Source organism: Siphateles boraxobius, unplaced genomic scaffold, assembly GCF_051911475.1.
Source record: "Siphateles boraxobius isolate OS27281-9 unplaced genomic scaffold, OSU_SipBor_1 2, whole genome shotgun sequence".
In the NCBI taxonomy this organism is placed as follows: Eukaryota; Metazoa; Chordata; class Actinopteri; order Cypriniformes; family Leuciscidae; genus Siphateles; species Siphateles boraxobius.
Genome location: NW_027508810.1, coordinates 13311518 through 13334407, shown reverse-complemented (window position 1 = coordinate 13334407; position 22890 = coordinate 13311518). Strand labels below are relative to the sequence as shown.

The 22890-nt window shown below is 37.1% G+C and overlaps 2 protein-coding genes across 5 annotated transcripts in view; both read right to left on the bottom strand.

The window, feature by feature from the left end:
* arap3 (ArfGAP with RhoGAP domain, ankyrin repeat and PH domain 3) overlaps positions 1-12794 on the bottom strand; it is a 34074-nt gene extending 21280 nt beyond the window's left edge. For both annotated transcript variants that reach the window (XM_077236009.1, XM_077236010.1), the window contains exons 1-5: positions 12651-12794; positions 2934-3955; positions 2107-2153; positions 1668-1750; positions 1511-1572 (exon numbers count right to left, since the gene is read on the bottom strand). In XM_077236009.1, coding sequence (XP_077092124.1) covers positions 1511-1572; positions 1668-1750; positions 2107-2153; positions 2934-3883 — 1142 coding nt within the window. In that variant the 5' untranslated portion in view covers positions 3884-3955; positions 12651-12794. The remainder of the gene's footprint in view (positions 1-1510; positions 1573-1667; positions 1751-2106; positions 2154-2933; positions 3956-12650) is intronic.
* A 1315-nt stretch (positions 12795-14109) lies between these two features.
* Positions 14110-22213, bottom strand: stard15 (StAR-related lipid transfer (START) domain containing 15). Of its 3 annotated transcripts, none has more exons than XM_077236013.1 (7): positions 21822-22213; positions 19374-19521; positions 18773-18876; positions 16653-16770; positions 15829-15881; positions 14948-15210; positions 14110-14324 (listed from the first exon to the last, which is right to left on the bottom strand). In XM_077236013.1, the coding sequence occupies exons 1-6, from the start codon at positions 21966-21968 to the stop codon at positions 14992-14994; spliced, it is 789 nt and encodes a 262-aa protein (XP_077092128.1). In that variant the 5' UTR covers positions 21969-22213; the 3' UTR covers positions 14110-14324; positions 14948-14991. The 3 variants fall into 3 exon arrangements, with proteins under 3 accessions (XP_077092128.1, XP_077092127.1, XP_077092129.1); XM_077236014.1 differs by lacking the exon at positions 14110-14324 and adding an exon at positions 14789-14863; XM_077236012.1 differs by having other exon boundaries at positions 14110-15210.
* Between the last annotated feature and the right edge of the window lie 677 nt (positions 22214-22890).

The window sequence follows — 22890 nt, the reverse complement described above, 5'->3', positions numbered from 1 at the left end:
TATTTTCCCAGAAGAAACCTTTTTTTAAATGTCCATTTATATACTTTCTGAATAAAAGCATTGCCTAATATAATTTAAAGCAGGACATTCCAATTAAAATATGCTTTGTAATTGAGGAAGACTTACAAAAACCACATACTGTAAAGGCAAATAAAGGCGCTTTCAACAATAAATATACATGAGAGTAAGTCTTGAGTGACCAACTCGACATCTTGTATACAGAGTCTAGTCAGTTCTAAACTTCAAAAAGAAAAAAATGGATAGATCTTTCATTTATAACTGGATTCACTTCATAAAATAATTTGTTATGGACACATTCATCCCATTTGCCTCTTTTTGGAAATATACAAACTCAGTATGGGTTTAACATCAGATCTGTCATTCTCAGCAGCTTTATCTGCCAGTTCATTCCCAGCCAGATCCATATGGCACGGTATCCAACAAAAAACAATATTAAAACCATGCTTATTTAAAAAGTCCACTTTTCCTTTTAAACTGACAATTATGGTCATTTTTCAGAGACTCAGTTGCTTGAAGACAAGATTTAGAGTCTGTACATATTAAGAAATTACCTTGCTGTTCCTTTTCTATTTATTCTAGAGCTACAAAGAATAAACGGAACTCAGCAGTGAAAACTGAACTCTGTCCAGGTATCCATATACCAAAACATTTTTGTCCAATCACTACTTCTGAAGATACATAAATGTCAAATATTTTTAATTTAAGATAAGTTTTAAAACATTTCTCTTATCCCACTGTCTAATTGTTTTTTTTTCTTGTTCAAAAGCATAAATATAATATAGTACAATTGACATAACATATAGTCATTTTTTATTTATTATTATTATTATTGTTGTTGTTGAGAAAAATAAACTTAGTTCAAGATACATTTTTCAAAAAAAAATAATCTATAAATAACTATTACTATTTTTTTTAATAGTCTGTTCCTCAAACATAGCTATCATATGTTATATTAAGGAGTATAGCACGAGCCATATAGACACCTTTTATGCTATTTTTTTTTCATATGGTAACATGGGGACTTGACAGCATCCTTCCCCATTTTCATTTTATAGACAAGAGTCAAGAGTTGCAGGGAAATTCAGCTAAACTGCCCTGTTTGCGTTTCGTGGAAAAAAAGTAAGTTCTAGGGTTTTTAACATGAGGATGAGTAAATGCGACAATTTTCATTTCCGGTGAACTGTTCCTTTAAAATGGAAATAAGATCGTTTCAGATCGCTTTAACCACATTACGGAGGTCACTTTGCTAAATCATACTTACTAAGGCATCAACACGACTTAAAGAGATACCCCACCCAAAAAATGTAATTCTCTCATCATTTACTCACTTTCATGCCATCCCAGAAGTACATGACTTTCTTTAGATGAACACAAACTAGAATTATTAGCTGGATGAACAGCTGGATAGAACACTGTGGGGATACCAAACATTCTGCTGAATTTTGCAGAAACAGTCAATTTAAACGTTCATGGAAATAATTGGACTTACCCATGATCTCTTGTTTTATCCTCTTTATTTGTAGTCTTTTCCTCAATTGTGGTCCTGTCAACCTAAACATATTCAACCATAAATAAAACACACCTATTTGAGTACATAAAGTTAAAATTCACTCTAAAATAAAGTTTGCTCACTTCAAGTCTCTCACCTCTGAATGTTGATATTGTCGCTTGCTGTGGAAGACAGTTTCACAGTACGGGTTGATCTTTTCATCTCCGTCCTCAGCAGATGCTGTGCCAGTTGAACAAAAAAACATAGGATAAGATAAAACATTAATATTAAGATAAAAATCCATTCTTTGATGAATAGGAAGTGCAAATAAACAGCATTTATTTGAAATACAAATCTTTTGTAACATTATAAATGTCTTTACTCTCACTTTTGATTGATTTAATGTGTCCTTGCTGAATTAATTTCTTTCCAAAAAAAAAAATTCTTACCGACCCCAACTTTTTGAATGAGAGCATGTATGCATGTATGAATGTATATCATTGTTCAGAAAAAAAAAAAAAGATATGTAAGAAACAAATGTTAGGAACAAATTTCAGGGGAGTAAATCATAAAACTTTGTGTGTTAATAAACCTACCAGATGTTCTTCTGGTTGTTTCAGTTGAGTTGGACTTTTCTAAAGTGCTATTGGAGGAGAAAGTTAGTTAATTGTGGAGGGATAGTCATAAGGATCTAAATCCAGCAGAATCTTTGAAATTAAACATTATGGCATGCTGGTATGTTCAGCAAAAACAATGGGGCTTTCGCACAAGGTAGTTCTAGGAACTTAGTTTTAGGAACTAGCCACCAGGGTGGTTCCCCGAGAACTAATGGCTCCCTTAGGAACATTTTCCTGGTTGCATTCGCACCGTTAGTAGGAACTCTGTCTAACAGTCCTGTCTAATACGTTATTAAGGTAGAACTATTATACATAGAAAGACAGTAAACGAAAAGGTATTAGCGTATGCCGTGTGGTTGAGTGTTGCTAGCTGAGCAGAAATACATCATGTTTGGCTTGGTCTCCTCAAAGTTGTGTTGGATTTTCTCCTTAGCGTAAAGGTTAAAAAGGCCCATCTATCACTGTTTTCCATGTTCGTAGAGTTCGTTTGTGGAGTAAATATATAGGCTATAATCTGTGCGTTAACACAGCTAAATGGCGAGAGCTGGTGTTTTTCGCGTGCGTTCAGCCAATCAACGTACACTAACTTCACGGATAGTTCCTATAGTGCTGGTTAAGACCCTACTCTGAAGTAGGAGCTAAATTAGTTCCTCCAAAAGGAGTTCCTAGACCTAAAATCGTTCCTAGTTCCTGCGGTCGAAAACGCCAAAATCCGGGTACTTCCACCAGTAGTTCTAGGAACTATGAAAATGGTCCACCGGTACGAAAGCCCCTAATGCCATTTCAATGAAGACTTAACAGTTTACCTTTGATTTTCAGTGGACGGGCTGACCTCCTGGCGCGGAGGGGGAACGGGTAAAGAGCGACTCCAAAACGCACGTGGAGTGCCTGGTAAAGTGCCACAGTAGATTTCATTAGAGACCATCTCTAGCTCTGAGCAGGGAGGACTTGGAGGTGAACCAGGTGTGTTGGTGAAGGGAGAGCACTGATAACTAGAGGGGGAGTCAGGTGGGGTGCTGAGATCCTCCTGGTCCGACATTTTCCTGAATGTGGATGGGGGAATTCCTCGATTTAACCTAGGGGGCACTGGAGGTAACGGTCCACCAGTCTCTGGGGTTGAAGTGGTATTACTCAAACCTGGTTCACAATGGACGTTTTTTGATTCAGTAAATGTTTCAACAGTGTCTGTACTGGACGCAGTAGAGGATGAATCTTCTGCAACTATGACAAGCGGGTCCTGAGATGACTTTCGGCGAGGTTGTGCTTCATGTTGTGTTGGTAAAGAAAGTTTCTCTGCTCTTAGTTTGTGGAAGACAGTTCTTGGTTTTGGTACCGGCTTTACAACACTGGTGCTACGCTCGGAGAATGAGCGCTTCACTTGTGCACAAAGATTCGGGGCAGAGCTGTTACGTAAGGTTTCTAAAGAGGTGCCAGGGTGTCTTGAAGGAGAAAGAGGCTCCACATTGTCAGGGGTCACCTCGTGAATAGCGGACTCTGAATTACAGCGATCTAGCAAGGACTCTTTCCTTTGATGTTGACAGATCAGCTGAATGTGCTCGACCAGTTTAAGGATACGCTTCCTGTGGCCGGTGGCAGTGACTCCCACCCTGTTCAGAGCGAAATTGTCCACATGACAGAAGTCTCGGGCGAGGAGAAAGCCTGCCTGACGGAAGTGGTCCAGATATCTCTCGAGGTGGATGGAAGCCAACAGGTCCTCTGCATCGGAGCATGGACCGATTGTTGCCATAGTGTGCATGGGTGCTCTTTAGGCTGCATGCAAAACAGCAGCAATTCCAGCCAAGAGCAGCAGACGACGCCAGTCCTTCATCTGAGAAAACAAGCAAAGAAAATAGGTTAATGGAAGGTAGATTTTGAAAGGAATTTTTCCATGTAGTAAATTATAGAGGTGTAACAAAACCCTCATGTCATGATTCGATACATTTATTTATTCACTTAGCTGACGCTTTTATCCAAAGCGACTTACAATTGCTAGATATGTCAGAGGTCGCACGCCTCTGGAGCAACTAGGGGTTAAGTGTCTTGCTCAGGGACACAATGGTGTCTCACAGTGGATTCGAACCCAGGTCTCTCACACCAAAGGCATGTGTCTTATCCACTGCGCCATCACCACCCGATCATGTCACGATACATGTCACGATAACGATACATATCACGATACTGAACTCACAATACGATATTATTGCGATACTCCATGACATATGGTAAAGGGTTAACAAAAATTGTACTGTTGATTAAAATGCAAAATTTTGTTTTACATAGGGGGTGGAAATGAATAGGTTTGGACTTGGTGCTGGCAACCCAAAGCACAGGACAATGGTGACACCAGAATAAAAATATTCATGATTCTGAAGCCACAGAATTATTTAAGACGAATATGCTTGCACTCTGTCACTGACTAGATATATCTTAAATAATGTAGGCCTCTTGTTACTGGTAACAAGGCATTTGCTATTATCAGAACCCACAAATATTCCCACACTGCGTTATATATATAGTAGTTTAATGTAGTACTAACAATAAAAGTTTTTTCCTCAAAAAAAAAAATTGGGGTGAACTATACACAATACAGATTCTCAATATCCACGATACATAGTGCTGCATTTTTGTATTGCGATATATTGTGATACAATATATTGTTACACCCCTAGTAAATTAATAATATGTAAAATACATTAAATATATTATTATTGTTATTATACTAGCATTCCGCCTAAATGCAAAGACAACCGGTAATGTATATCTTACAAAACTAAATGTGTAATGTCCACCTTTAAATTTGATGAACAAATGACATGGCAGATAGTTGCAGCCTTGCAGGGAGGTTAATGGTCTTTTATGACAAAAAGCATTTTTCAGCGGGCTGAGACTGAATCACCCAGACATTTCCAGATGAGGACATGACCCCGGTTATAGACTCTTAAAACCACTGCGTTGGAACAAAAAAGTCAGTGACTGAATAAAAACAAATCTTTGTACCATGATTTGAAAACGAGCATTCGAAACACATGGGAATATCAGGATAAGCTGTAACGGGGAGCATACAAGGAACGACAATGCAGTCATATTTCTTAGGACTATTTTAAGAAGCCTCCATTCATTAAAGGAAAGCTGTTGAAAATTGTGGGAACTAGCAACAGTCAAGAAAACAGACTCCACCAGGGTGGGCCTGGGAGAACATCCACATGGGTGGGGCAAAGCTTGTTCGGCGGGGATGGCATAAATTCAGGAGTGAGACTGAGAGAACACGTTCTGTAAACATTTCTGACTGTGTGTCCTATGGAGAGATAAAACTTTAGAACAGTGGCCTACGAGGAATCTCAAGGCTACGAGTGGCATACGGCCAAACCCAGAGACAGAGAGCTGCTACATTTCGTGAAAAGGGGCGGAGCCTGATGGGTGGGTGTGATGATTGGATAAACTGTCATCACAAGGTGTACAAATCCACAAAGGATTTACACTGTTCTCTCTCAAGGAAATCTCAATAGGAGGTACTTTTGAGCATGTACGGTGCCACTTTCTATTTGTGGCAGAGATGAATCAATCAATCACTCCACCGCAATTATAAAACACAATAAAAGTCAGAAACGTGTTAAAAAGCCTTGATATTGTCAACAGGGTCTGTTTCACTCAACAAAACTGAGTCTGAGTAGAAAAGCAGACGTTAGAAGGTTGTTAAAAAAGGTTGATGAGTCATATCCTCGTCTTCCTTTGTCTGGACTCTGGATGCTAACCTTTGGCTCGGGCATTCTGATTCACCGGATCCCACGGTGAGGGGGGAGGCAGGAAGCTTGTGAGGAGGACTGATAAAGTGTGACCCGAGGAAAGGAGAGAAATGGGTCTGGGTGTTTTCTTTTTCCTCTAGCAGCGATGCAGAAAAACTCCCTTTAGCAACACTGTCATCATAAAGCCAACCAGTGACAAAACATCTGCAATTAATTCTGCCCAAATCCCTTAATCTACAGACTCAAATTTGTTCTATAGATAATTTCAATCCTAACGATGATGTCTGTTTTCGTAAATGTTTACATTTATACTTAAAGTTTGTAACCAGCAGTGATGTCATTGTAATATTTGCCTATTGAGTTGCAACTGGTCTGCTCTCTTTCATCTCTTTGCATACTGAATTATGATGATTTTTGTGATTCTTGTTTGGAGCCCAAAAAAAGACAGATTGTTGAGTGTCATGAAAGTGGCTGTTATGTGACATTTTATTTACATTAGCATTCAAAAGTGATCAGTAAGATTTATTTGAATCAGCAAGAATGCATTCAATTGATCAACAGTTAGATTGAACATTTGTAATGTTACAAAAGAGTTCCTAATAGCTGTACTATTCACACATTTTGAGTGAAAGCACAACCATATAGTAAGCCACATTTTATCGGGTTGATGTGCAGGTTCCCAGTATTCGATTTAGCTTGCAACCGCATGTACTACAGTTGTGCTGTTAAGGGGACTATGCTATCTTACATTGCACACAGTGCAATGTATAAGACAATAGATTTGTTACTCAACAGACAGCACAGAAAACATTCATCTGTTTATTATTGGTTTAACAAGTAATATTATTGCTTAGCCTAATAATATTAAAGGAATAGTTTACCCAAAAAAGAAAATTCAGTCATCACTTACTCACCCTCAAGTTTTAGGGACGTGCCGATGAGGAAATTACCCCACGAGTAATCGGGTGTGACAACACCGGTAATACCGGTATCACTGAGGGGGTTTGGGACATTGGAGTTTTTCCCCCTTTTCCAACTCGCATTTAAATGCAGCTTTTTTTGAATGCCCGTGCAGCGATTAGCGGCAATTCAGGGGGCAAATGCTTGAATGGTAGGTTTGTTATTATTCTTAATGAAAAAACAACAACAACAAAACAGTTCAATGACAAACTCGCTATTAAACATAGAACTATTATCAATGTTTGCAGGTTCTCTATTAGCATTGGATTTGAATCCAAAATATTGCCAAATAGGTGATTTTACATTTACATTTTCTTTGTAAACAGAAGCCACTGACTTCCATTGTAGGAATAAAAAAAAAATCATATGGAAGTCAATGGCCATCAACTGTCTGGTTTGGTTACCAACATTTTATTAAATGTCTTCTTTTGTGTTCAACAGAAGGGAAAAACTGTTGGAACAACATGAGGGTGAGTAAATGATGACAGAATTCAGACAAACATGAATGATACCTCAAAACATGCTTGTTGAGGAAAGGTATGCCATTACTTTTTGATTTATGGGTACAGAGCAACAAGACTGCCATTACATACAGACTTACAGTTTTTGTCTAATCAACAATTAAATGGTTTAAAAAAAAATCCTATAGGCTTTGAAGACTCAGGAGCGGTCAAATATAATTTTTTGACTGATGCCAAAAGTAAGTAAGCAACCATCCCAAACACCCTACAGCCTTATAAGAAAACACTGTCATGGACGCAGAGGAATGACGCACTATAAACGGGGTGGTGTTTGTCTAATGACCGCATTCCCTCCATGCTGTGACCTGAGGATGCCGGGGGAAGGGTCGCTTGCAGACAAGATTGAGACGGTCTCGGGCAGGCCTGTTCTCGTAGATGAAGGTCTATAGATGGTAAGGCAACCAGCCGGACACCAGAACCATCTCATTCCAGCAGCACCGTATCTGTATCTTCAAATCATCTCCTCCACATCTTGACTTAGCCAGTAAACAAAGCAAGATGGCCACCATCTCAAACAACAGTCAATATGTATTTTGCTGGGAAAACTGTGCCCCAGCTCTGCTCTGTCCGCCCTGCCCTAACTATATTTATCTTAATGGCCGATCTGGGTTTTCTCCGAACTACTGAATACACAGGATACAGCTGTCCCTCAAACAAAACTCTCCCACTCCAGAGGAAAAAAAGAGAATGTGCATGATACAAAGAGGAGATCATCGCAGCCAGAAGGTTCAACGTGATCTCACGAGCATTCATATGTAATGTATGGTAAAACCAAACTATGTAAATTGGCATTAACACTAAAACGTACAATGTTGATATTTATTGACAAACTAAAACGTAAATTATTTATGTGTGAACAACTTCACAGATGTATGAATATTTACGAATACTTGTTTAATCTATTCCATGGAATTAAAGGGATAGTTCACCCAAAAAATAAAATTCTTTCATTAATTACCCTCATGTCGTTCCAAACCCGTAAGACTTTCTTCAAAGATTTTTAGTTCATTCATCATATGAAGTGATTGAGTCTCAAACCGCTAAAATCATAATGGATCAATTTTTCAATCCCTTTATAAAGTTTTTGAAGTGTCAAAGCGGTAGCAGAGTAACTGTCAATGGAGGGACAGAAAGCTCTCAAATTTGAAAATTTTAAATAAACTGCAGCAATTAACATTTTGTCTAAACCTCTAGAAAATTACATGCTATTTTGTTTAATTGTCTGTTCAGAATCGTGGGAGAATCGTAAAAAAAAATCTTGATTTTCAATTTATCCAGAATCGTGCAGCTCTAGTTTACATCAGGGATATCAAAGGCTCATTGGCCCTCGCCTGCTTTGGACTTGTCCCAAATGGCACCCAAAACACTCACAGTCTTTCTACGATACTGCACTTTCATGATGTAATGCTGTTTTTCAGGAAGAGCACCCTTCTGAAACCTACAATGAAAAATGGGACACCCTACGGTCTCGTGGACTGCACGATCATGCGGTGGCCATTGTAAGTCCACAAGATGATCGTAAGTGCATTTGAACAGTGCCATTTGGGACAGGGCCTTTGTCATTGATTGCAACATGCTGTGTTTTGGGTGATATGCATTTCAATAAGTTGCGCGTGTCTTCACGGAGTGGATCTGGATAAGATATTCAAGGATTAACAACTTAAGAGTATTGAGAATGCCACACATTGTCGTTTGGACTGCTTTGATACTGGCGTTTACATTTTTGCAATTAATAAATGAACAGAATCACTTTTCTGTGAAGGCCTATGTTTTTTTATTTATTATTTATTATTATTTTTATATTTTTTAAGAAACGGTTAGGGTTAGAGGTAGGAGTGGGATTAAGGGCTCAAAATATTTATTTTACAGTATTCTTTCTGTTACTAAATATGCAATGTACATTTTTCTGCCCGTTACATTTTTTATAAAAGTGGTTATGTTTAGGTTTTGGTGTAGGGTTATGAGATCTAAAATATAATCTATAAAATGGTAAAAAAAATTGCAATACAATTATACTTATGATTTAAAGATTTTTTAAATATGTTATGTTTTTATACCTGTAAAACACCTGGGCTAATCAGTCGTTCCTTGACAAGCTCATCTGATTTTTAAAACCATCAAAATAAATGAAATTTGAACCATTTTTTACATGCATCAAAATGCTAGACACCAAAGCTGCTAACAGAATAAGATGGTGTTTCATGGTCACATGAGTTTATGCAATAAAAGAGCCACTCATATAGACATTTCCTGTGCTCTTTCAGAATACTATTACCAAATAAAGCCAGTGATGATGCATGTTTTCTTGAAATGAAGGGAGTAAACAAGACTTACGCTAGTATTCAAACGTACACAGTCACTGTATAGAAAATGACAAAAAACATTAGCACACACACTTTTCGTTCACAACTGTTCCTTAGCATGAAGATGCATTTCAGATTAAAATGTTAACAATTGGACACATAGGCTAAACAATTTATCAATACTTGGGAGTTAGTCATTGATGACATAATTTAAAGTTTTTGGGTGAACTAACCCTTTAAGCTCTCTTAAGCTGGTATTTCTGCAACCTAGATTTTTCATGTCGGCAGACATTTTGGCAGGTCTCCCAAAAATCAAGTACCTCAAGTAAAACATGCATTTAATTTTGAATTACTTATGTTGTTCATGCATGTCTTCCCATTTTTATTAATGCATATAGGCCCTAAGTCATAAGTCCTGCTAACACCAACACTGATGGCAACTCATGCTGTACGCCCTGTTTGGGAACAATTTAAAAGCTGTGTTTCAATTTAAAAGCTGTGTTTCAATTCCACCCACTCGATTCATAGGAAGTTTATTTGAAAAACAACACTCTCTAAAACCATAATGGAATGGAATGGAATGGACTAGTTCTCCAGAACTTAATGGAAGGGGAAATATGTATCTGACAGAATGAGCCCTGAAAGATCTTGGGTTGCTATCTGAACAGCAATCTTTATCAGCAGAAAATTACTATTTGCATTTCAAATGTTTAATAGTCTCCAGAGATTTAAACCACTTTGGAGATTTTGTACATCTAGGCAAAACATGCAACAGGAAGTGAAGACCTTCACAAATAAATCAAATAAAACCTCGGCTAGTGGAATTCAGTCTCATGAGAGTGTTTTATTATTATTATTAATATTTCGCATTATCATTTGTTGTTGTTTTTATTTTCATTAATGGAAAAAACATGCTTCAAGACCCATTGATTGCACCGCTCTGTGGGATATGATGGAGCCAAACCAGAAAAACTTCTTTCCCTCACATCCTACTCAAACATCCATGGGCTTCCAGAACGAACAATAAGTGGAAGCTGTAGAGTCAAAAGCAATTTGTGAAATGCAGGAATCAAGGAGACTTTTGGGATGCAGTGTGCAATGGGGGATAAATAACAGTGAAGCACTATTGTGTGACACAATACGTCATTGTTCACAACTGGTGGAGGCCGCGTAGCTGAGATGACAGAACACACTTGTGTTTTAATACGCTGGACCTCTGCTCAAACACATATTCAGATATCTCAGTTCCCTAACTGCACTGAAACCACACTACTGCTAGATAATCTTCGCTTTCGCATGTAGCCTAAGTCCTATCAGATCATTTAATGTCCAACAAAATGGAGAGAACTAACAAATATTGTAGCAGCCAATGCATGCACACAGTACATCAAAACGCATGCAAAAACATTCACTACAATCTTCCGCTCTCTTTAAAATTTGTTTGTTTTATGCAACTATGTTTATTTTATTTATTCAGTGCCTTTATTAGAGTATATTTGACATTTTTATTTGACAATTATTTGTGCAATGTGTTGATAGAAAGATGGATGTTGTGATATTATATTATATTATAAAGAATTCTGAAAAATGTATCACATTTTCTCATAAAAAATATTAAGCAGCACTTGTCCTCAACATTGATAATAATCAGAAATGTTTCTTGAGCAGCAAATCAACAAACAAGAATGATTTCTGAAGGATCGTGTGACACTGAAGACTGAAGTAATGATGCTGAACGTTCAGTTTTTCCATTACAGGAGTAACTTACATTTTAAAATACATTCAAATAGAATACTGTTATTTTAAATTGTAAATTGTAATATCATTTCACAATATGACTGTTTTTATTCTATTTAGGATTGGTAAACATTAAAAGAAAAAAAAATTAAAGTCATTAAAAAAATTACCAACACCAAACTTTTTAATGTAATATTATATTATATTATATTATATTATATTATATTATATTATATTATACAGCCTAGCACTTTTTTCTGTTATAATAACCCTAAAAAAATGTAATTAATCAGATTAACTAAATTACTGCATTATTTCAATAACAATCATACAAAATAATATCACTGGATTAGCTAGATTGTACACTTTTCCAAAGGTCAAATCTCTGCTAGATTTGAATATATTTCCCATCCTCCAAGTGTCATGAAGAGCACCGAGGGAAATACAGGTCAGATTATGCAACAAGAGATTTATCACAATTAATACACTCGTCCATGTTGTGAGAACTTAATCTGCATCTGGGAATCTGCTCAGTTAGACATACGCCTATGGCATATACAGGGGTACAAGAACAATTTTAAAAGTACACACTTGTACTTTAAAAGTAATGATTTCTCCCAAAAAAGTGGGGGGTGCACGTAGAGTTTCTGGACATCAGGCATACACTTGCTGGAAGAACATGTTTTCTGCAGAGGCCTTCAAAATGGCATGTTATTCTTGCAAATTCCCTGGAGCCTCCCACAGTTGTTGTGTCTGTAAGGAACTGGCAAATTAGCTCTGAGTGTTTCTAATTCAGTTTCAACTAAACTGTGCCATTCAGCGAGTGTAGGCTAAAGCCTCTGGGTATCGGATTCCTCAGTGAGCAACACCCTACAGAGCGAATCTTTCAGTACACTGCAATACACGAGGATTGAATGCACTGTTGATCCTGACATGAGAATCAATGGAACTCCATCTGAACAGTCAACACTCTGCTGGGTAATAGTTAAACTCACGACCTTAACTAAAAAAAATAACCTTTACTTTACAGCCCGTTCACCTTCTTCACAAGGTCTGGGATGATTTCAGACCACAATGAGATCTGTACTATGAAAAATGAGTTGTAAATAAAGTTGTATTATAAACTTTAGATCTTACTGTAACGTTACACACACTGTACACATTGGGCAACCTTTAGATATGAATAAAACTGCCTGCTACCTGACAGCTTGTTAGATGTCAAATATAAGTTTGAATGTAAAATGATTAAGTTACCTTACCTTAATTAATTAGATGGTGTTACATATTCCGCGACATCGCGTTCTGTTGATGCGGAGCGTTTTAAGCTTACTCCAGTAATGGGAGAAGTGCAGGAGAAAGTTTGAGTGTTGAGCTGCTGATAGTTGTGTTTGTTATGCCGGAGATTCGGTGCACGCACTGCGCTGCAGCTGAGAACTCACTCTGAGCTCTTAAAGGGACAGCGACGCCGATTGTTTATCTTCGTTCAAATGCCTAAACCTAATTAGGTTATATCACAGTTTTAAAAATTCACAATTAAACCACGTAAAGAATGGTGAAGTTGTTCTTCCATCTACAATAAAGAATTAGCCTACGCGTTAATGGAGAAATTATGTGTTACAGCTATAAAATGTTCAATTTTCCCTCAGGAGTTTCCTGTGGCTTTTGTAGAATGGCGGTTTATGGTTTACGAGTAAAATAAGGTTTGTGGTTAGCATTAGCCTGACTTTCACGTGTTGTTCTACAATATAAACTACACACAATAATTAATCAAACGTTTAACCAGTTGCAAAATAAAGACAACAACTACCACAAGGACTGACGAATCGTCAACAATAGTCCTTAAGGCTAATTAACTGTCTAGTTTGACCTTGCCTACAAACCAACACAACTGACAGTTTTAGCTAAACTCGGCAACATTATCAACATTAAATGATGAGTATTTATGTGTGTAACATACTTTTGACCTGTGAACTTATAACTTAAAAAAATCAACTTTCCTTAATTTTCACACTCTTGGTACATTATTTAACTATGTCTATTTAATTTGACAAAATCGATTTGGTCTTTTTTTAAAGTTATAGTTTCATTTTAAATCTTTTTAGAATAAAATGTCATCATTTGTCTTTTTAGGTTAATAGCTATCATTTTTGTGTATCATAATGCAAATATTTAAATAATGTTTTAACACTTCTTAAATATGCAAATCCTACAGATAAAATCGCATACTGTCATAAATAAGTGACGTCACAGAAAGTTCACAATAGGGTGCTTTTAGGTTTAAAATGAAGATGATGTGACGAGAGGCTTGATCTGTGCACCAAAAGCAATAGGACTTTTGTTGTGAGAAAGCCGGAGGGTTCACTTATGAAGTTTCCTTTTCTCCCCTACAGCCCAATCTGATTGATGTAGGCAGGAACAGTTTCAAATGGGAAGCAGGAAGTGTCTGAGACAATAGAGGTTTTGAGGAGTGGTCCCCAACAGTACATTTATGGATGAAGAAAAAGGATACCGTTTTGAATAAGCTTTGCTCATTGCCAAAACAAAACAAAAAAATAAGAGGAAAACATTTCTACTCAGATATAACAAATATTTAAAGCTGAGATGTACCGGTATACAAGTGAATAAATAAATGGTCATATATAAAAATACTAAATAGAATTTCATTAACTTTTTAGATGCAAACACTGTTTATACAAATAAATAATTCCACAAAAAAAATAGTTTTAGAAATACAAACTTTTTATTCTTAATACATTGAGAAAAATGCCATGGAGTCAAAAGCACACACAGAGAGATTCAAATGTACTAAACATAACTGATTTTTGCAGCCCTTGAGGTCTCTTCAAGGCAGATTTTTGTCACTTTAAGGGACGTTTAAGGAAGTCCTTGCTATCTGCAACCTCACACAGGAAATCTCACCACAGAATGCAGGGCTGGAAAAAATGGTTTTATAAGTTATACAACTGCTTGACAGAATGAGTTGTGCTCCAAACACTCTTAAAAAATAATGGTTCCAAAAAGGGGGTTTCGCAGTGATGCCATAGATTAGCCATTTTGGTTCCCCAAAGAACCTTCCAGTGACCAGTTCTTAAAAGAACCAGGTTGAACCATAGACTTTAAAAAATATATGTTTGAACTAAGAACATTTTAGTAATCTAAAGAACATTTTACACTATAGTGAACCATTTCTGGAATGGAAACATTTCATGGATGTTAAAGGTTCTTCAATGAACCACAGATGCCAATAAAGAACCTTTATTGTTAAGAGTGTATAAGTAGGCTAATACAATTACATTCATATTGTGAGCTGAAACTTAGAGTGATAAAGCTACACTTCTGGGGTATGTATTGATACTGTGTAAGACATTTTATACTGAATGAGTTCATCAAACACTATAAAAAGTATTAAACATGTCTGATACAACCAGACCCTTCTTCAGTGTGTGGACATAGAATGGAGGTCTTTAAATCTCTGCAAAACACTATTGTTATGAGTGTATGATTTATAGAATAAATGTAAGGGAACCATCCTCATCTGAGAATGAGACACACTCACTTTCACATGCACACAGAACACGAGGAGAGTCACTGTGAGTTATCTTAGGTCTCATCATCATCACTGTGGTGCTGGGCCTTCTCCTCATTCACACAGCTCTCATCGATGTTCTCCAGTGAATCTGCTCTCTGCACTGTCAGGTCAGCTACACTGATGCAGGGCAGCGTGTTCTGCTCCGGGTACCTCCACGGCTTCAAATTCGGGTCGTGTTTCCGCTTCCATTCTGGGTACTTTAGGCAGGCTTTGTAAATCTTTTTCATGGCCTTTGAGAAAAAAAAAAAAAGAAGTTAAAAAATCTGGATCATGCACTTCTCACGTGCTTCTTTTATTTTTTAAACCTAATATTCTGTGGCTAGTACAGATAATATTGTATGACCTGCACATTTCTAACCACCAGATGGCAGCAAAGGAAAACTGACATTTTGACTGTTGAGTGATGCAAACAATAATCAGCACAGGAACTTGACCTCACAGGAATAAATTTGTTTTTAAAATATTCAAATAGAGAACGGTTTGTTTTAATTGTTATAATATTAATAATATTTCAATGTTTTTAATGTATTTTGTTTAAAAATATAAATGCAGCCTTGGTGAGCATGAGACTTCTTTCAAAAATATTAAAAAGACCACAAATGTTTGAACATTAGTGTACATTTGTAACTGAAATGCACTAAAATTTGCCATACGCTATCGACCAATATTGCAATGATATTTCACAATATTACTGTATAAGAGCATAACACTGTAAAAACTCCCACCAACCCCAAAGTTTATGTATCATTCTTAAAAAAAAAATTTCACATAATATGTGTTATTTTATTTACACATATTATTTAAATAAATGATTAAATTAATTATATTTCGATGCACTTAGCTCTTACCTTTGGTGCCACAAACTGTGAGACTCTGTTCACTACCCACTTGGGTAAAGATCCTGAAAATAAATCAAGATAAAGTTTTGAAACAATATATTCTGCTGTAAAAAATATATGCAAATATCACCATAAATGTAATAAAAAGGTGTGCACCCCTGAATGTCTTTTGCGTATCCTAAATGCACAGCAGCACTGCTAGGAAAATAAAATAAAGTAAAATGAAAGTTTGGGGGTGTTTTATACCCGGCTGTCATAAACCCATTTCATGGACATTGTATATACTGTCATTTTGTTTCTCTGTCCCTGAAGTCTACTGTACAACTGCAATAAACTGAATCTAAGTGTCTGTCCCACAGGTCACAAACAGCTGGTGCATCACAGCAATGGAAGATATTAATAATCAAAGCCATTGCTCAGAGCAGCATGGAAAAGATGACATCAGCAAATTCATAAAATATGTGTAAAGTAGGAGTTTCAAAGGCTTCCTCTGTACAGCACAAGAGCAGACTTGAACGGAGAAGAAAAATGGAGATGGCCGGGACTATAAGACATTACATAAAATTACACCATGAAATACAATTTCAGTCTAAACACATGCATTTTTGCACCATGATGAAACTGCACCGCTCTTTAAAATGATATGACGTTATTTATACGGCAACAACTCTACAGGCCTGAAACTGTAAACAGTGTAAGTGTCAAGTAAACACTCATGTTCATGGTGTACTTTTCCACCAAAAGAAGGGGTGATCTGTCACTGTGACTCCAGCGTAAAAGTGAAACCTTTATTTATTTATTTTCCCCCGTAAATGATACTGAGAAATGTTCACCTCGTGGATCCACCTGCGTCAAGTAATAAAGAGTACAGCAGTTTGCTCCATTGGACTGAATCAAGTACCCAGTGAGTAACGACACCGCTCTGACATAATCCTTCTTTGGTGGATATTCCTGAAAAAATAGCAACAATGAGAATTTAGTTTCATGGGAATGACTAAATGTTTAAATTTGTAAGAATGGATAAAATATACAAACAGTCTGACCATTATTTGACCCAAACAGCTGACGTATTAAGTAGAGTCTGTCGTTATTGCAAAATAAACTTTAAAGTGAAGCTTATTATATGGCTACGCACAAAATAAATAGCCAACGTAGCATACAAGTGAATTGAGAAATGACTAGCAGAGTCCACATAACAAATAACGAAAATGGCACAGATAAACAGGATCATTGGAAATTCTTGGAAAAAAAACGTTTTTCTTTTTCAACCGATGAACGATAAAAACAATGACAGCCAATCAGAATCCACCAAAGAGCTCAAGCATGCAGGGCACGCCTAGAATAAACAGAACGATATCACGCGCTGTTGATATTGACACTAGTTATCGTTATTATAGTTATCTTTATAGTTCTGTTTATCATAAGTACACGCTGCAGTTATCTCATTATGTCTGCTTTAAATGCTCCAGCTCTTTAATGCAGGATGGATTCTGATTGGCTGTCAATGATTTTATCATCCATCAGCTGGAAAATCATTGTGAAAGTGATTCCAACGATATCGTTCCTCTGTGCTGTAATCGTTATAGTTGTGGTGTGGACTCTGCTTTTTAGAACTATATTGTTATAGTTACCGTCATTTGTGTAAACGGGCCTTTTCTCTGTATAAACATTTACAAAGTCTACTCAGCAAGTAGTGTTCTGTTCAGATTGTAAAAGTTGTGTAGTGTATTCCAGCCTTTGGAAAATAATTGCTTCAACGTATAAAACAATCAAGCAACAATATTGCAGTTAGTATTAATACTGAAATCCTTAGTGGTCAATTTGACAAACAATTTATAACTAAGACATAAGATAGCACCAGAATATGTTACCAGTTTCAGTTACCCGGATGAAAGGATACGCATGGCCATGGTCGACAGCCAATATTAACATGACTGACCAATCAGAATGAAGAGAGCTGTATAATTTACAGATTTATTTCCAATTTAAATGGGACCTATTATGCCCCTTTTTACAAGATGTAATATAAGTGTCCCCAGAATGTGTCTATAAAGTTTGAGCTCAAAATACCCCACAGATAATTTATTATACCATGTTGTAAATGCCAATTTTTGAGTGTAAGGAAAAACATGCTGTTTTTGTGCATGTATCTTTAAATGCAAATGAGCTACTGTTCCTCACCCCGCTGTCCAGAAGAGGGCGGAGCCTGTACAGCTCGTGCCTCAGATACTCTATCAAAAACTGAAACATCTGTTTTGCTTTGATTATCATCTCTATCGCGGTATCGCTCACGTGACATTGCAGTTCTGCGTCATCATTTAAGTTTTTTATTTGCATTTGTTTTAAAGCCATATCAGTGTGAACTTCTGATATATGGTTTTCTGAGCGCACACATCAGAAGCACGCGCACAGAGAGCTGGATGTCAGACGGCGCGTCCCATGAGCATTAAACAAAGTTATCTTCCACATCTTATTGCGCTTAAACTTCAAAAGGCTTATTCTGAGACACTGCTTGTGATTTATGGGGATTAAAAAAGAGGAGTGAGGGGATTTTTACCATTATAGGGGGGTTGTGCACTGCCGACACACATATATGTTCAAACACTAAGTAAAACGAATTTTGCATAATAGGTTCCCTTTAAAAGCAAGAAATCAACGTCTTGAGTAAGATTTTAAATAGAGAAGATAAATGAAGAAGACAAAATCATGTTGATGCTAGACATGTGGTTATTCATTACATCATGGGGATTCGGTCACCCGACAGCGTGATAGATACCTCTGTCAGACTTTTGTCAATGATCTGGCCTCTTCTGTTTCAAGCGACTCAAGACCTGAGGCTGACCTACATACCAACTGACATACTGTGCTGGACTATATTTGTTGGCTGTGCCAAAATGTTTAATAAAATCAGTGCTCCTACAGACTGAACAATCCAGACCAAACAGAGACATACCGGGTGTTTGACAGAGTAGTTGATTATCAGATAGTCATTGCCAAGAGGAAGCCATGACCGCATGGTGACAAAGTCTCTGTTCTTCAATGGACTTGGACATTTCCCTGTAAATAAACAAGGGCAAGATTTAGAGTCCTGTTAAACCATGAAAAGCAAAAAGGTAAACTTGAACCAATGCATAATAATTTCATATGGCATACAATAATTCTAACACTTGTGCTGTATAAGATGTTCTCACAAAAAAACTTAAAACATAATTTTCTTAAAATATTGGCATCTATTGCAGTATAGATTTGCAGTATGTATTTTAATACTCTTTCATCCCTCTTTTGCAATTCATTCCTCTTGTATTATTGCTTTAAATTACTCGTATCCATGTCTCTTTATAAATTAGTGCTGATATTCATGCGCAGTATATCAAAGGGCACTACATCAGAATTATTCGACGATAAAAAAAAAAACAACGTATTTATCATTAAAGTTATTTATCATTAAATGTACTGTACTACGTTTTACTCATAGTAAGCACAAATATTGGCTTAATGATAATAATGAAAGTGTACTGGTGCTCAGTTCTAACCCAGACAAAGGAGTGACTCACATGAATAATATCCTACGTCTGCATTGACTGTCAGTCTTCCAATATCGAAAGTGTCGATCATGTTGGAGTCCCATTTTTTCCGGTAGCTTGTGTCGTGCAAGACGTCGTAGAGAGTCTCTGCTGTCACGTCCTTGCACACGATTCTCATCTAAGAGGAAAAACAGACATGGTCTCATTGACACTTTCAAATCTTAAGAACTTTTCCATTGCAGTTGAATACAAAGTTCACAAAGTGTGTTCAGCGTTAAAAAAATCTCCTGTAGTTTTCCCTCTGGTGCTGTCGTGATAAAGTGCTGACAGATTTTGAATGCATTCTGTTACCGGGCAGATGAAAAATGAAAGCATTTCACTGTGCTGACAAAGGCCAGCTACCATTTATACATTGATCTATTCATTCCCTTATCTTTAAAAGCCCTGCTTTCTGGGTGACTCAGCCATGTCAGGTCACAAAGAGTACCAGTTGACACAGCAAACAGTGAGTATAAAAGGATCTTCAGTAGAGTGAGAGATACAGTGGAGCTTTAAATTTAAACATGTATTTGCATTTCAATCTTACATGTAGCTTGTGTCGAGTGAAATCTGCGTTTTTTTCCAGGTATACTTTAGCTACCTTATCCTTTAACTCTGCCTGGGTTGGGAGGAGGGTCAGGTAAGCATGAATACATCAAATGCAATGTGATCAGATATTGTATGACTCCGAGACGCAAGTAACCGTGTAACTCAATCAACTCTATCCTGGCATCATTTAATAATTTATGGCCAACCCCCTACAACCCCAGCTTGATCAGTCCCTCCTCATTGCCATTGGGTTCCTTGGAACAAGTTTTATTTAGTCTCTATGAATGGAATGTCGTCAAAGCCTACAAAGCTCAATTATTCATGAAAAGAACGCATCAGTGCCCCGGAGAGCTGCGTGAATTATTGAAGAAGGTCTGTCATCTTCTTTCATTTTTGCAGCCGTAACGGGTCTAAATAATTTTAACAACACCTGCCTGAAACGTTGGTGAAACAGCACTCATGCATAATATAGATCCTCACATCGGGACCGCTTTTAGCCATTATCAGAGAGGTCAACATAAGTGTTTCTACACACAAAAAAACACAGAAAAAGAGCCAAACTCTGGTAAGACAGCAGGAGGGGCTCATGTTTCCTCATCTGAGCCTGCTGTTACCACAGTTTTCCGCTCTTAATTTTTCAGCACATCTCATGGGTGCAGTGTGTTCCTGAGAGACCTGTCTTTCATCTCAGAGACTGTGGATCATGAAGCAGTCAGGCCTGGCCTGCTTCACTGTACGCTGAGTTTCCCCTGGGCAAATGGCCCATAACCATATCCCTGTTTGTTTCTCTAAGATTTTCTCTGAAAAGGTTCTGGAGTCTGTGAGGAAAGCTACTGTTCAGGAGCTTATCAGATATACTGTAGTTTATACACAATGTCTGCCTTTTTTTGTTGTTTCACTGCACACAATGATATACTGCTGTTTCACAAGCATTGTATATTTAAGTCTTTGGTTTACATGCTAAATTTTGTGTAGCCCCCTCTTTTTGGACCATACTGGTTGAGGCTGAAGTAGATATCTGATAAAAACTAGCTCATTTACAACAACAAAAATGTATAGTAACATACACTATCAATCAAAAGATTGGGGACAGTAAGACATTTTTAAAGATTATTTTGAAATAATTTTCTTATGCTCACTATGGCTGCATTTACTTGATTAAATGCAGTAAAAGCAATATTGTGAAATATTACTATATTTATTTCATATTGTAATATATTTTAAAATGTAATTTATTCCTGTGATGGCTAAGCTGCATTTTCAGCATCATTACTCCAGTCTTCAGTGTCACATGATCCTCCAGAAATCATTCTTATATGCTGATTTGATCCTCATGAAACATTTCTCATTATTATTATTATTATCAGAGTTGAAACAGATTGATAATAACTGAATACTAGTTGGAAGTGAATATCTGAACCACAGATCCCATTTGAATTCAATGGCAAACATATGTAATTTGTGTAACAAAGTAGGTAGGCCAACTGGTATTTAATAAATAATTCGACCTACTGGTGACTAATTGAGCAGATAGGCTAGTCACTATTGGATTACTCGTATTTAAAAAAGTAAAAGTAGCATATATATATATATATATATATATATATATATATATATATATATATATATATATATATATATATATATATATATATATGAAGAATACATGTTAAAACAGCTTGCCATAGTCTATACCATACACTGCATTCAAGGTTTTGTTTACTAAGCAAAAAAATATATAAAAACGAATTTCAGAATTCAATTTGTTCATATACAGATAATGTAGCCTAATATCGCAAATATACTGTTGGTCGCATTTTAGACCCGGATGCCACTGTGGACTGAAAGCAGAGTGTAAACAAACTAGTATCCGCATTGCAACGCACTTGCCTTGAGTTTCTGCACAGTTTTGCACTCCTCGTCTCTACACCACACCGTCACTACTCCTTTGTTATAACGGGCGACCCAGCCATCCTGACTTTCACATTGTTCTCGGAAAGATAAGAAATCGGTGTCGTCCGGTATCTGAACTGGCATCTTGCCTCCCGGTGCTGTGGATCAGTGTCTGCAGGGCTAAATGCTCCTCTCATAAATGCCACTAATCCGCTCGTCTGTGTTGTCTACACCACTTATCGTCGTGTTCCACTTAGTTTTAGTCTAAAAATCCGTTTTCTAGTTTAGTCTAACTGCTGCGCATAAGGTTACTATATAGTGTTATGTCTAATGTATGATGGAGCAGGTGGATTTGAGCATCCTCTTCAGTCCTGCATCAGTCCCATACTGGAGAGAGGCATTATATAAGTAAGGCATCACGTTACTGACATGTCGTTTTTCAGGTGGAGCAGTCTACAAGAGCTCATTTAGTCAGACTGGCTGATGATCTACGGATCAGGTGTCATGTTTGTCAATTCAAAGGATGTCTTTTCCGTGCCTGTTTTGTTTAACCTGTGCAGGTGTAGCCTGAATCCAGCGTCTACTGTTTCGTACTCTATCACCTTCTCTCAGCCTTACTCCTTTTTTTTAGCATATTGTGCAGGGGGAAAGTAAAAGTCTGCTTTTTTACAGATTAGTAGGCTACTTAAAGGGTAACTAAACCCTAAACTATTTTTTTAGTTAATAATCTGTAAGACTGGGGCTTTATTATTGCTGTTCATTGATTGACAGTAATTTTTTTGACATTTGGGTTTAAAGTGTTTTAATTCTACAATATATGGTGTAAAAACGTCTGAGTGCTGCCCTCTTCAGGTTGAACGGTGGCTACTGCAGTTGAATTTTCCTATTGGATGTTGCGGTGGTTTGTAATGTAAGCAATTCAAATAGAGGTCTCTGCAGACGGTAATAGGAGTTACCAAATCAGGGGGCGAGGCCATAAACAGAGGGGCGTTTTCAACCGCGTTACCTGATTTGCCCACGTCACAGTGTGGGTAGGTCTTAGGGGTGGGGTCGGGAGAAGGGCATC

What these genes read in the sequence shown, in the direction of transcription:
- stard15 (XM_077236012.1), bottom strand. Translation starts at nt 21,968, where the DNA reads ATGCCAGTTCAGATACCGGACGACACCGATTTCTTATCTTTCCGAGAA. An exon ending in ACTACTCTGTCAAACACCCG is followed by an intron (nt 16,771 to 18,772) that starts GTATGTCTCTGT and finishes CTATTTTTTCAG; the next exon opens with GAATATCCACCAAAGAAGGA. An exon ending in GACGCAGGTGGATCCACGAG is followed by an intron (nt 15,882 to 16,652) that starts GTGAACATTTCT and finishes ATTTATTTTCAG; the next exon opens with GATCTTTACCCAAGTGGGTA.